Genomic DNA, 12,693 nt, shown 5'->3' with positions numbered 1-12,693 from the left:
TTCTCCGAATTCATGTCGATATGACACTTACACTCCATCATCTTAACTTATTTTGAAAATTTTAAGTTTATATCCATCATCTATGTTAAAAAGATAAAATCTAAGCTTGAATACATTTAAACTTAACACAAAAATCTAAAATTTAAACATAACGTACCTGTTCGGTTTACTATAGTACCGGTGCACAATTAAAAATAAATTTCAGTAACCAATTAATGCATCGGTACACATCTAGTACCAATACTCGATTACCTGCGTATTGATACACCTAAAACAACGTATCAAAATGGACATAAGGTTTTAGTTTGAGAATTCAAAAATTGGATTTGGGAATTATGGTATTGATATATAAATTAGGGTTTAATTTTGTGAATTGGGGTTTTGATTTGGGGATTAGGGTACTTAATTTAGGAATTAAGGTTCTATATTTGGCTTAATTAGGAAATTAGGGTTAAGGTTGTGGTTAGGATTTAGGAATTAGGGGAAGTCAAAATTCAACGGCGGTTGTTGCACACGAGTAGCCGCAGCCGAAGCCGGTGAAGGCACTTACAACCGCTTAAGTCTGAAACAAAATAAAAATAAAGAAAGTTTATCTTATCAGATTGGTTGCGTGAACAGCGAGAAATGGAGACCACACAGGGAGGTAGGAACGACACAGACTATCTCGCCGGCTGAAGAGGCTAATGGCGGCGACAAACTTCAATGACAAGGAAAAAATGTTTAGAGATTTTTAGTTTAGGGTTGGTATTTAATCCAATTATTACTAAAAAGATTATGAAAAATAACGTAATTAATATTTTATTTTAAATAATTTACCTATACATTTTTAACTAATTTATAATTTATATGTTGAATTTTTTAGAATTTTAATTTTTTATAAATTAAAGTGCTCAGTGTTGTTAATCGTTAGTGATACTTATTACTACTCGTCAAACATGATAGACTCATCCTTTTATATATTACACGTGTAGATACTAAATTTTTTTCGATTATTTTTTATTTAAGTATGAGGGGTAGTTCTGCCTACGACAGCCTAATATAAGGCTAAAGAAAGGCGCTACCAGAAATGTTATTGGTTTTTTAACATTTCCGGTAAAGCGCTACCTAAAACATTATTTTTTTTATCGGAACTGTTAATTTCGCTACCTAATTTCTGGTAGAAAAACCGGTAGAAAAAATAACAGTTTAGGTAGCGCCCAATATTAACATTTCCGGTATAAAAAATAATATTTTAGGTAGCGCTTTACCGGAAATGTTAAAAAACCAATAACATTTTTGGTAGTGTCTTTCTTTAGCCGTATATTAGGCTGTCGTATAGGAGACATCCCCAAGTATGAGGCTTTTCATTTTAGGCAAGAGTTCTACGGGTAGTTCTACCGTACGACAGCCTAATATACAGCTAAAGAAAGACGCTACCGAAAATATTATTGATTTTTTGACATTTTCGGTAAAGCGCTACTTAAAACATTATTTTTTCTACCGGAAATATTAATTTCGCTACCTAATTTTCAGTAGAAAAAATAACATTTTAGATAGCACCTAATATTAACATTTCCTGTAGATAAAAAATGTTTTAGATAGCGTTTTACCCGAAATGTTAAAAAACCAATAACATTTCTGGTAACACATTTTCTTAACCGTATATTAGACTATCGTACAGGAGACATACTGAGTTCTACGCCTCCAAAACGCTGAAAAAAGAGAGACCAATGAAATTTGTCTCGAATTGTTATAACGTTACCGTAGCAGTTCAATTTGCAAAACACGCAAAATACTAAAACAAAATTATTTGCAACATCACAGTTTTGAAACATACATTATTAACATAATTTAGTAATTTCGTTTTTTGGAAAAAAAATTAAAACATAAAAGGAGTCTCGTTAAGATTTTATTTTAATTTGATTAAATCAGAGTTTGATCATGAGAGTAAAAGAATAAAGAAATGCCCAAAACTATTATTTCTAATAAACAAACCATAAAAAGGTTCAGCAAGTAAAATTGCATAACGGAGGAGAAAACGGTCTCCGATCATAATAATTTTAAGGCGTGGTGCATGATCAACCATCTAAGAGCCAGCTGTCGTCCGCTTATCTCTATGATAACTTAAAGTTATTATTGAAACTCAAAATTGTAAATATTGAAAGTAATGTGTATCGACTTAAATGACCAAACAATACGAAAGCAAATAAGAAAAACAACAATAAGATAATGAATATTTGAGGACTTGGAAACTATAGCATACTCAGAGTTCTTGGCCAGCTTTTGATATTATTGTTCCACATATCGATCTATGATCCAACAATCGTAGGCAATTGTGGAGTAGGTTCCTCGTAGAGAACCCATCCAGTGGGTTTAATCTGCTCCGATGGAATTGAAAAACGAATCAATCTCTTTAACTTTCACATCGTCTTCATCATCAGAAAGTGATTTTAGTTCCGAGAAAAGTTTAGGATCGATCTCTGGGTTCCAATCAATATTTCCATCGATATGCACATCCTCTGCACGAATCGGCAACCTCGTTTTGCAAGGATGTCCATGATAACCTTCCCAGAACCTTTGTTTGGCTTGTTGAAAAGCTTTCAACCCAGCCGAATCATCCCACTCGAATACTTTGTCACTTTCACACAAATTCTCTTTCGCTGCAACAAATCTTCTCCATGACATCGCACCCACTTCCGTGCAGAATTGTCTCTCCCATCTAGGCAGTGGTTCGTAAAGAACTTCTCTGGGTTTGGAATGTGTATTCTTCCATCTATTACGATAGATTTCTTGAAGACCATGACAATATCTTATTTGATGATATGACATCTTTTTTTATCTAAGAATCTCCCACGAGTCGACAGCTTCTTCCTCCTTTGGCACTTGGCTTGAGTTTCAAATGTCTTCCTTATCACCTGCCCGTTCCACTGCTCTCCTTGTCTTACTTTGAAAGGTGTGGTATCTCGACACCATGGTTAGATGGAGAAAAAGAATCTTGTATTAATATAGGGAAATGGAACTTGGATTAAGGTTTAAGTTAGTGAATTCTATATTATTTATAAAGTTAAAAAAATAATGAAATTGTATAGTGTCCAAATGGCATCCAACCATCTTCAATATTACACAAAAATGTCGTTTCCTTCTACACCACCCATCGAATTTTTCTTTATCTCCTGAGCATCATGAATCATGCACGATAAGCATAAACCAAAACCTTACAAAAAAAATTAAACAAGTTCATCTGCAAGTTTCAAATGTTTTTAGTTTTCAAATTTCATAGACTAACATAATGATTCCACCATTCACAAAGCTTTTAAACACCATAGTATCTAAAATATTCTTCCAACATTTATATTTCTATTACTTTGAAATCAAGTCCATGATCAATGCGTAATATAAGAAAGTTCTCTTCTCAATCAAATCCTATAATAGACTTTTTGCAACATCGCAATTTTGAAACGTCAAATACTATTAACACAATTAAATAATCTTCCTCTAAATTTATCAAAAAGGAAAAAAAATAAAGAGAATCTTGTTAAAATTTGATCTTAATTTGCTCAAATCGGAGTTCATCATAACAACGAAAGAAGGGAAAATGTCCAAAAAAATATTATTACTAATAAACAAACCATACAAAGGTATTATAACTTAAAGTTATTATTGAAACTCAAAATCCTAAATATTAGGAGTAATGTATATTGATTTTTAATGACCAAACAATACGAAAGAAAAAAAGAAAAACCACAACAAATTAACGATTATTCGAGAACTTGCATTCTTGCATACTCCATAGTACTTCTTGGCCAACTTTTGGCATGCTTGTTCCACTTATTAATCTGATCCAACAATCAGCATAAACCAAAACCTTACAAAAAAAATTAAACAAGTTCATCTGCAAGTTTCAAATGTTTTTAGTTTTCAAATTTCATAGACTAACATAATGATTCCACCATTCACAAAGCTTTTAAACACCATAGTATCTAAAATATTCTTCCAACATTTATATTTCTATTACTTTGAAATCAAGTCCCTGATCAATGCGTAATATAAGAAAGTTCTCTTCTCAATCAATCCTATATAGACTTTTGCAACATCGCAATTTTGAAACGTCAAATACTATTAACACAATTAAATAATCTTCCTCTAAATTTATCAAAAAGGAAAAAAAATAAAGAGAATCTTGTTAAAATTTGATCTTAATTTGATCAAATCGGAGTTCATCATAACAACGAAAGAAGGGAAAATGTCCAAAAAAATATTATTACTAATAAACAAACCATACAAAGGTATTATAACTTAAAGTTATTATTGAAACTCAAAATCCTAAATATTAGGAGTAATGTATATTGATTTTTAATGACCAAACAATACGAAAGAAAAAAAGAAAAACCACAACAAAATAACGATTATTCGAGAACTTGCATTCTTGCATACTCCATAGTACTTCTTGGCCAACTTTTGGCATCTTGTTCCACTTATTAATCTGATCCAACAATCGTAGGCAATTGTGGAGTAGGTTCCTCGTAGAGGATCCATCCAGTGGGTTTAATCTCCTCCAATGGAATTGAAAACCATTTGATTTCTTCAGCTTCGCCCTTCTCATCGTCTTCGTCATCAGAAAGTGATTTGTGTTCCGAGAAAAGCTTAGCATCGATCTTGGGATTCCAATCAATATTTTCATCGATATACATATCCTCTGCACGAATCGGCAACCTTGTTTTGCAGGGATGTCCGTGATAACCTTCCCAGAATCTTTGTTTGGCTTCTTGAAAAGCTTTTAACCCAGCCGAATCATCCCACTCGAATACTTTGTCACTTTCATGCAGGTTCTTTTTTGCTGCAACGAATCTTCTCCATGACAATGCACCTACTTCCATGCAGAACTTTTTCTCCCATTCAGGTAGAGGTTTGTAGAAACTTTCTTTGGGTTTGGGATGAGTATTCTTCCATCTATTGCGATAGTTTTCTTGACGACCATGATGATATCTTCTTTGATGATATGACATTTTTTTTTCGAACTAAGAGTCTCACATATAACCAATGGGTTTGAAGATAAAAGTTTGGAGTACGAGAAGAAAAATATGGTTTTTGAAGGGAAGCAGACTTGGGTTTATATAATTTATATGGACACGCACCCCTTTACTATTACAGACATCTCTATTGATATCAAAGATTGTGCCCTTACCATAGTTACGAAAATTAGAATACGAATCGTTAGTTGTATGGGATATGATTTTTGGGTTCGTTTAGTCAGGGCACCATTACAATTAGATTCATCGGGGCTCACATATTAAAGGGATACACTTGAGGGCAAACCAAAAGCAGACAATTCTGAAATTTTTGGCAAGTTAACCTCGTTACATTGATGTGGTAAGATAATAAAAAGGGTTAGTTTCTAAATACTTCTAATTCAGCAATCGTCTTTGCTAGTGTCATAACAAAGATTCCAAAGGCAAAAGATTTGTGTAAAGTGGCACTTTCTTCGGATCATTTTCCTCTCGTTGGGGAGGCTCCAAGAAAAAGACTTTTCGATTCAAATCTAAAAGGTTGCTCCATTTTGAATGTGATAAAGGCTTGGAATGACATTGCATGGACTCTGGGGTAGGCAATTGTAATGGGGTTTTGCAATCTTTAGGCCTATTGTTTCGTGTCTCGTGTTAGGCATAGGAATTTTATCTATGTTTTGATTGTTTTCATAAGGTATGTTCAGCGTTCTGTCCTCGGGTTTGATAATTTTGATTTTTTTCAATTAGAGTTTTGTAATCCGCTAATCATAGAACCTTCTAATCTCTTCAAATTTCAATCAAATCTTAAATCAAAACAAAAAATTAAAACTTTTCGATTTATCACTGTCAATTATAAAATCAACTTAAAATCAAACAATATTAATCTTCTGGTCAAACACATCCTCCTCATTGTTGGTATTGATTGACGATCGTTTCGATTATAAAAATTTATTTTTGGTAGGGACTAGTGATCAAAATGAAAGTATCCTAAAAATTCAGTGACTGCCAATATAGTTAATCCTAAGTTTTTATTTTAAAAAGTAAAAAAAAATCTCACACTATGCATCCACTTGAAACTTTTAAAATCTCGAAGAAGTTTGAAATTATAGCATTTTAAAACAGTTTCATTTTAAAATAATACTATTTATAATTGTTTCTTTGAATAAATATTTTTTAAAAAATCAAGGTAATAAAATTCATGAGATTTACCATATAATGTTAAAATGTATAAATATTATCAATTATATAAATATATTTTTTATTAAATTAAAAAAAATGATATTTTGTATTTTGTATTTTGAGTGTTTTTTATTTGTAATTCCCATAAATTTTCCATATAATGATTGAAATAATTATCCTCGTATCCAATCTAAAGCAAGTTCATTGGGGAGAAAAATCTCCTACTCCCTCCCACGTACCTCGAGTACAATGAGTGCCCACTCTCGCGAGTATGCATTACTCCCGCTTCCTCATTTACTGTACCTTTGTCACCTCTCTGTCAATTCCCTCCTTTCCACATATATATATACACCCTATTCTCTTTCCCTTCTCTTCATCTTCCAAATCTCTACGCTCTTTTCTTCTCGCTGCTAATTTTTGGTTCATCTCCGGCGTTCGAAGATCGTAAAGAGACCGGCGTCGTTTCAAATGGCAACGAGAACGGATCTCGATGGTAGGCCAGTAAAGCCGATAACGATATGCATGATCGGTGCCGGAGGCTTCATTGGCTCTCACCTGTGCGAGAAACTGATGTCGGAGACGCCGCACAAGGTTCTCGCCTTGGACGTTTACAATGACAAGATCAAGCATCTACTCGAGCCCGACTCTCTTCCTTGGGCTGCCACCGACTTAACATCAAGCATGATTCTAGGCTCGAAGGCCTTATCAAGATGGCAGATCTCGTCATTTCTTGCTCTCTCTCTCTCTCTTTTTCGCTCTCCTTGGTATCATTGTTAGTTCTTTCTTTCTGCTGAACAACGTTATAGGACATGATGGATCTTTTGAAATTTCTCTTTATTTCCATTCGAAATGGTTTTTTTTGTCTGGAGGTTTTCTATGTTTTTAGCTTATTAGATCTCGTTCAATTATGTATTTATTTGATTTTGAACTTTTTGAGCTAATTTTGTCTCATTGTTGTTTAAAAGATTGTTTCTTATTATTTGTTTTTAATAAGTTCTAGTTGAAATTATGGCTATTGATTTGATTTTTATTGTTTTGTGGCAATGTAGATGATAAATCTGGCGGCAATCTGTACTCCGGCTGATTATAATACTCGTCCACTTGACACGATTTACAGCAATTTTATTGATGCACTTCCTGTGGTAAGCATTTCTCTTGTAACGGTTTGTGTGTGTCATTTTTTTAGTTTCCATTTAGTTAGATTGATGTTGATGTGAGTGAGGGGAGATTTGGTTTTTATGCTGAGTTTTTCAAGATCGAAGTCAAAAGTGATGCTGTGAACTTGTGGTTTGATAGGTGAAGTATTGTTCAGAGAAAAACAAGCGTCTGATTCACTTCTCCACTTGTGAAGTGTATGGAAAAACTATTGGAAGCTTTCTTCCTAAAGATTCTCCTCTTCGTCAGGTAACCTTTCGCTTTCACTTTTCTAGTTGCTTAATTGAACAGCTTTTGAAAAAAAAAATTCTACGTTTTGCTTTTAACATGGCGGCATGTATGGTTTAACAGAGAGGACTGTCGGTGGTCTTTTTCTATATTAAAGTTTCAAGGTTTATTTTTTGATGTATATGTCTAATATTTAAGAGAATGATTTTTTAAAGTTGATATTAAGCTGAAATGTTATGATATTTGGGTTTAAATGAATGAATCTTGAAATTTGATGGTCAGCAAACTTTGGTCAATGCCCTAAAAAAACCCAAACAAATGGAAGCTCATGTGATGAGGTTTATGTGGTTGTTTGGTTCAATGTCATAACAATTTACTGTGGTAGTTGATGTTTTTGAGATCTTTATTTCGTCTATCAAGGTCTATCTATGAATGGTTTTTAGCAAGTTATATCAATTTTATAACTGGATTTCACTTGTTTAATGTTTGAGAGCTTTTGTTATTCCTAAAATTCCTACCTATGAACCTGTTATGTATAATAAGAGGTTATAGAACAGTCTCAAGCCTTACGAGATATTTATTCCTCTACTAATTATTTATATATGCCCTTTTCGAGTTAATAAATTCTGTTGAATACCATTTGTCTTTGTCCTCTTTTCTTTGTCAGACATATTTAACAGATAAAAATGACTATGGTATAGGAAGCTACCTTATATTGGTTTTAATTGCACTTGTACTAAAATTAGTTGCTTCTTTAAAAGCTTTATTTATTTATTTACTTCATGAAGCTGAAATGTTAAAACTATGTCATTTTAAAACTATTTCATTTCTAAAGGACTTTTGTTTCTCAAATAATCTGCATTTTTCAAATATTTTATGCATATGGCTGTCATGATCATGAGAGATACAGAAATCGGAGAAGACGGAGGAGAATTGGGGAAATTGGAAATAGAGTTTTCGGCAGACAACTTTGGAGCATACGCCGTTTCAATTGCAGCTGCCCCTTCTGATGTTCTTGCTATTAAGTTCCTGCAGCGTGAATGCTATGTGAAGCAACCATTAAGAGTTGTTCCATGGTTTGAGATGCCAAGTTTGCCTACATCAGTTCAAATTGCTACTTTTACGCCCTTCATAGTTGATTTTTCTGTGGGTAATTCAATAATTTCAACTATCTAGTTCCATCAGCGTTTAGAGAAATTTGTTCTAAGATGTTTAGGGATGTCAAGGAACATGTTGAATTTTTTTATCCTTTTGTGTTTCCGCTTTTGTGGATGGGATGGAGTAAGATTCAAATTGCTATGAATTTGAGTAAGACTGAAAAGGTTATTAGTTCTTATTGTAGGCTAACATTTTTTTTGTTGGCTGCAAAAGAATGGGTTACTACATATACACGTGAATTTTTCCAAGTCATGCGTAAGTGGGAGACTATAAGATGCAATACTACATTTAAGACTAGTCATAAGAGCTCTTCTTGCAATTCAGGGAGTTTGATAAAAAAACCCGGGCTTCAAAACTTTGCTACCTTAAATATTGCACATAGCAAGATTGGTTCTTGTGTGTGTAACATACACTTTTGGATTAGGAATGACACCACTCAAAATGAAGCGAAAACAGTTGCTATCATAACAGTTGAGCTAGGTACAATGATAGGAGGGAGTGCTATACAGCAAAGTGTTCTTAGAAGCAATAAAATTAGCAAATTTTTGTTAAACTCTAAGCCTTGCATTGTACCATTGGAGAGTGGTATCGCTTTTGCATTCAAAACACCAGAGGAAGAGGTGTTTGACACACGGTTGTATGTATACAACAGAAAACAAATTGTCAATTTGAAGCAGGTTATATTTGCTCAGTTTTCATTGAATCACGATGATGTATCTATCCTGGACGTAGAGAAAAAGATTTATCAGTTCAAAGGGGTAAACTCTAATATTTTGGATAGGGTAAAGGCATTAGAAGTTATCCAGTTTCTAAAGAAAAAGTATCACGCGGGAATTTGTAGTGTTGGAATTATTGCTAATGAGAAATTGGACGTTGAGTCTGATTACTATAAGTTTTGGGCCCTGTTTAGTCATAGTGACACTCAAAACCAACCGAACCATAAACGAGTTGAAATGCTTGAGAAAGTTGGTTCTATGGTTCTAATTACTACTAGAGGCAACTATGTTTTAATTGCAACAAATAATGGAGTTATCTATTTTTTTGGTTCTGATGCTAACATTTTTCGTGGACATGGAGAACAGAAATATGAATTCCACCCAAGTATACTCTACACAATTAAAAGAAAAAGCATGTCATCAGGAGTAGAATGGCATGATGTGGACAACATCAATTTCATCACTCAGTTGAGTGTGGACTTAAAAAGTACTGATGTTGGTATAAATGCAATCAGAATTCTTGGGGGTGTTACTTGAAATATTGCATCTTGTTCCCAATTGGTTATATACCTAATTTTGAGCCTTTTTAGGAAACAAAATACGATGCGAGTATTTGTAAAGAAGAAAGTGTTTGATCCTTGGGGACAAGGATCATCTGAAGGAGAGGGGAATGTCATAACAAGAGGGGAAGCTAACACTAGAGGCAGCAATGATCAAGAGTTAAAGAGCATGTGGAGATTAAATTTCTTGGAACAATTACAACACAGGAGATCAGAGCTTACCTCAAATTTCAGTCCTACCATCAACCTTCACTTGCTCTTCGAAAGAGTTTAAAGCTTGTTGCAAGGTTCTATGGTACCTACATCGTTTTACATTGCATGGGGTTAGTAGCATATAACTTGTTATATGAATCCTCGAAGGTGCAAATAGTGAATTATGATAGTTTGTTGAAAAAGGAATTTGGAGATCAACGCATTATCTCATTGGAGCCTTTCAAGTTTGGACATAAAAGACAGTTGAAGGTCCAATCTGCTATGAAGTTTGACAAACATAGGAAGAAGTACAATCAGCTGCAGTGGACGAACATAAGGTTGGAAAACGTCATTGGGGTAAATTATATTGTGCTTAAGGCACAATTATTAGGTTTTGATCTTTGGGGACAAGGATCCTTTTATGGAGGTGGTATTGTCATGATCATGAGAGATACAGAAATCGGAGAAGACAGAGGAGAATTGGGGAAATTAGAAATAGGGTTAGGGATTTCAATTGAGGAGATTGGTACTAGCAGTGAAGGGAGTCACGCCAGCAACACCTGCAAGAGAATCAAAATGTTAGATACAGCTGTATTGCCAGCTGGTAAATGGGATAGGGTTGTTACAATGTAAAGATATAAAGCAATGTATTGGGTAGGGCTTACCTCATGATTTGAATGAATGCATTTCTTGAACCTCTCTTCTCTTCTTTATCTCCGTTCTTCTATTCTCCTTCATTAATCTCTTTTCCGGCAGAAACATAACAATGGCTAAACCCGTGGTGATGCTGAGAATGATTTAATGTGCTTTCATTTGTTTTTCTCCTTTAAACTTTAACTTCCCTTATGTGTTATTTGTCCCTTTCCCTTCTCATATTAATGGGTGATGCTAACATGTTCCTTCTTTGCATAACCTAGAATCTAACACAGCCTGTGATTCACGTGACAGGATCCTGCCTACTATGTTCTTAAGGAAGATACATCGCCCTGCATTTTTGGATCAATTGAAAAGCAGAGGTGGTCGTATGCTTGTGCTAAGCAATTGATTGAGAGGCTCATTTATGGTTAGCATCTTACCAAATAACCTGGACCCTATAGAGATGTTTGAACCAATATTAACTTATTTTTTTATCCATCGCAGCTAAGGGGGCAGAGAATGGCCTTGAGTTCACCATTGTGAGGCCTTTTAACTGGATTTGGACCTAGGATGGATTTCATTCCTGGCATTGATGGTCCAAGTGAGGGAGTTCCAAGAGTTCTTGCATGCTTTAGTAATGTTAGTTCAACTCTTCCCAATTCTCGGAAGTCTAGAGGCAGCCTATAATTTATCCTTTCTAGTTGTAATTATACTGATAACTTTTCCTTTTTTTCTGGTTAGAATCTCCTACGCCGTGAACCACTTAAGCTTGTTGACGGTGGTCAATCTCAGAGAACTTTTGTTTACATAAAGGATGCTATTGAATCTGTTCTCTTGATGATTGTGCTTATTAACTCTTGCCTCTCCTTACTCTCCCTCTCCCCTCCCTTGTCTCCACATTAACTAAACCGGTGGTGTCATCTGTGCAGGAAAATCCATACAGGGCCAATGGTCATATTTTCAATGTGGGTAACCCAAACAATGAAGTCACTGTTAGACAACTTGCTGAGATGATGACTGAGGTGAAGCACATGGTTTCTATTGTTATATTAAATTTTTTTGTTTACAGTGGTGCAATGATCATATGTAATTTGGTACTTTCATGCCTTCGTCCAGGTCTATGCCAAGGTTAGTGGAGAACCTACACTGGATTCGCCAACAGTTGATGTCAGCTCCAAGGAATTTTATGGCGAGGGTTATGATGATAGCGATAAGAGAATTCCAGACATGACCATAATAAATAAACAACTTGGTACCGTGTTTTCTGGTTCTCATATAATTTTGATTTTTCCCTCAAAAGAGAACTCGAGCATCTGATTCTTGTTTAATATTGCATCAGGTTGGAACCCGAAGACATCCCTGTGGGACTTGCTTGAATCTACCCTAACCTATCAACACAGGACATATGCCGAAGCTATTAAGAAATCCATTGCAAAACCGACTGCATCCTGAGGAGACTGGATGCTTAAACCACGGCTAAGATGGATTCGTGGAATGTGCTTATTGGAAAATGTTTGCATTCGTTTGTTTTAGGAAGTCGTTGGATATATCATAATGTTGATTTCCCTTCTACCTTTTTTTGTTCATCTTCCCCACGTTGGAATTACGTGGATACATTATTACTGGGGAATGGTATCGTGTTAGTAATATAATTATTCCAACGGAGCTTTGAGCTGCAGCAGCATGTTGAAGTTGTTATAGAAATACAATGCATAGGAAAGGAAAGCTATTTTACGTTTTTCCTTTGGCGGGGGTGGGTTGTTTGCCGTTACTCCGGTTTGTTCTGTACTTATTAATTTGTTTGACCTCTCAAATTCGTGTTATTAAATTATTGTTTTATGTATTTGTATTCCCTAAATAAATAAATATAAGTGTTTGACGGTC

At 34.6% G+C, this 12,693-nt stretch overlaps 1 protein-coding gene and 1 pseudogene across 1 annotated transcript; one reads left to right on the top strand and one right to left on the bottom strand.

Moving 5' to 3' along the window:
- Window positions 1-4,457: 4,457 nt before the first annotated feature.
- Window positions 4,458-4,985, bottom strand: LOC120124533. Its single transcript, XM_039143190.1, has one exon. It carries the CDS (start codon window positions 4,983-4,985, stop codon window positions 4,458-4,460), a length of 528 nt encoding a protein of 175 aa, XP_038999121.1.
- A 1,542-nt stretch (window positions 4,986-6,527) lies between these two features.
- On the top strand, window positions 6,528-12,493 carry LOC120124587 (annotated as a pseudogene).
- Window positions 12,494-12,693: the final 200 nt, after the last annotated feature.

This window comes from Hibiscus syriacus, unplaced genomic scaffold (assembly GCF_006381635.1).
Source record: "Hibiscus syriacus cultivar Baekdansim isolate YM2019G1 unplaced genomic scaffold, ASM638163v2 tig00110419_pilon, whole genome shotgun sequence".
Lineage (NCBI taxonomy): Eukaryota > Viridiplantae > Streptophyta > Magnoliopsida > Malvales > Malvaceae > Hibiscus > Hibiscus syriacus.
The sequence above is the reverse complement of the archived record's forward strand: the minus strand, read 5'-3'. Positions and strand labels throughout refer to the sequence as shown.

Coding starts and splice junctions, on each gene's coding strand:
- LOC120124533 (XM_039143190.1), bottom strand. CDS start 4,985: ATGTCATATCATCAAAGAAGATATCATCATGGTCGTCAAGAAAACTAT.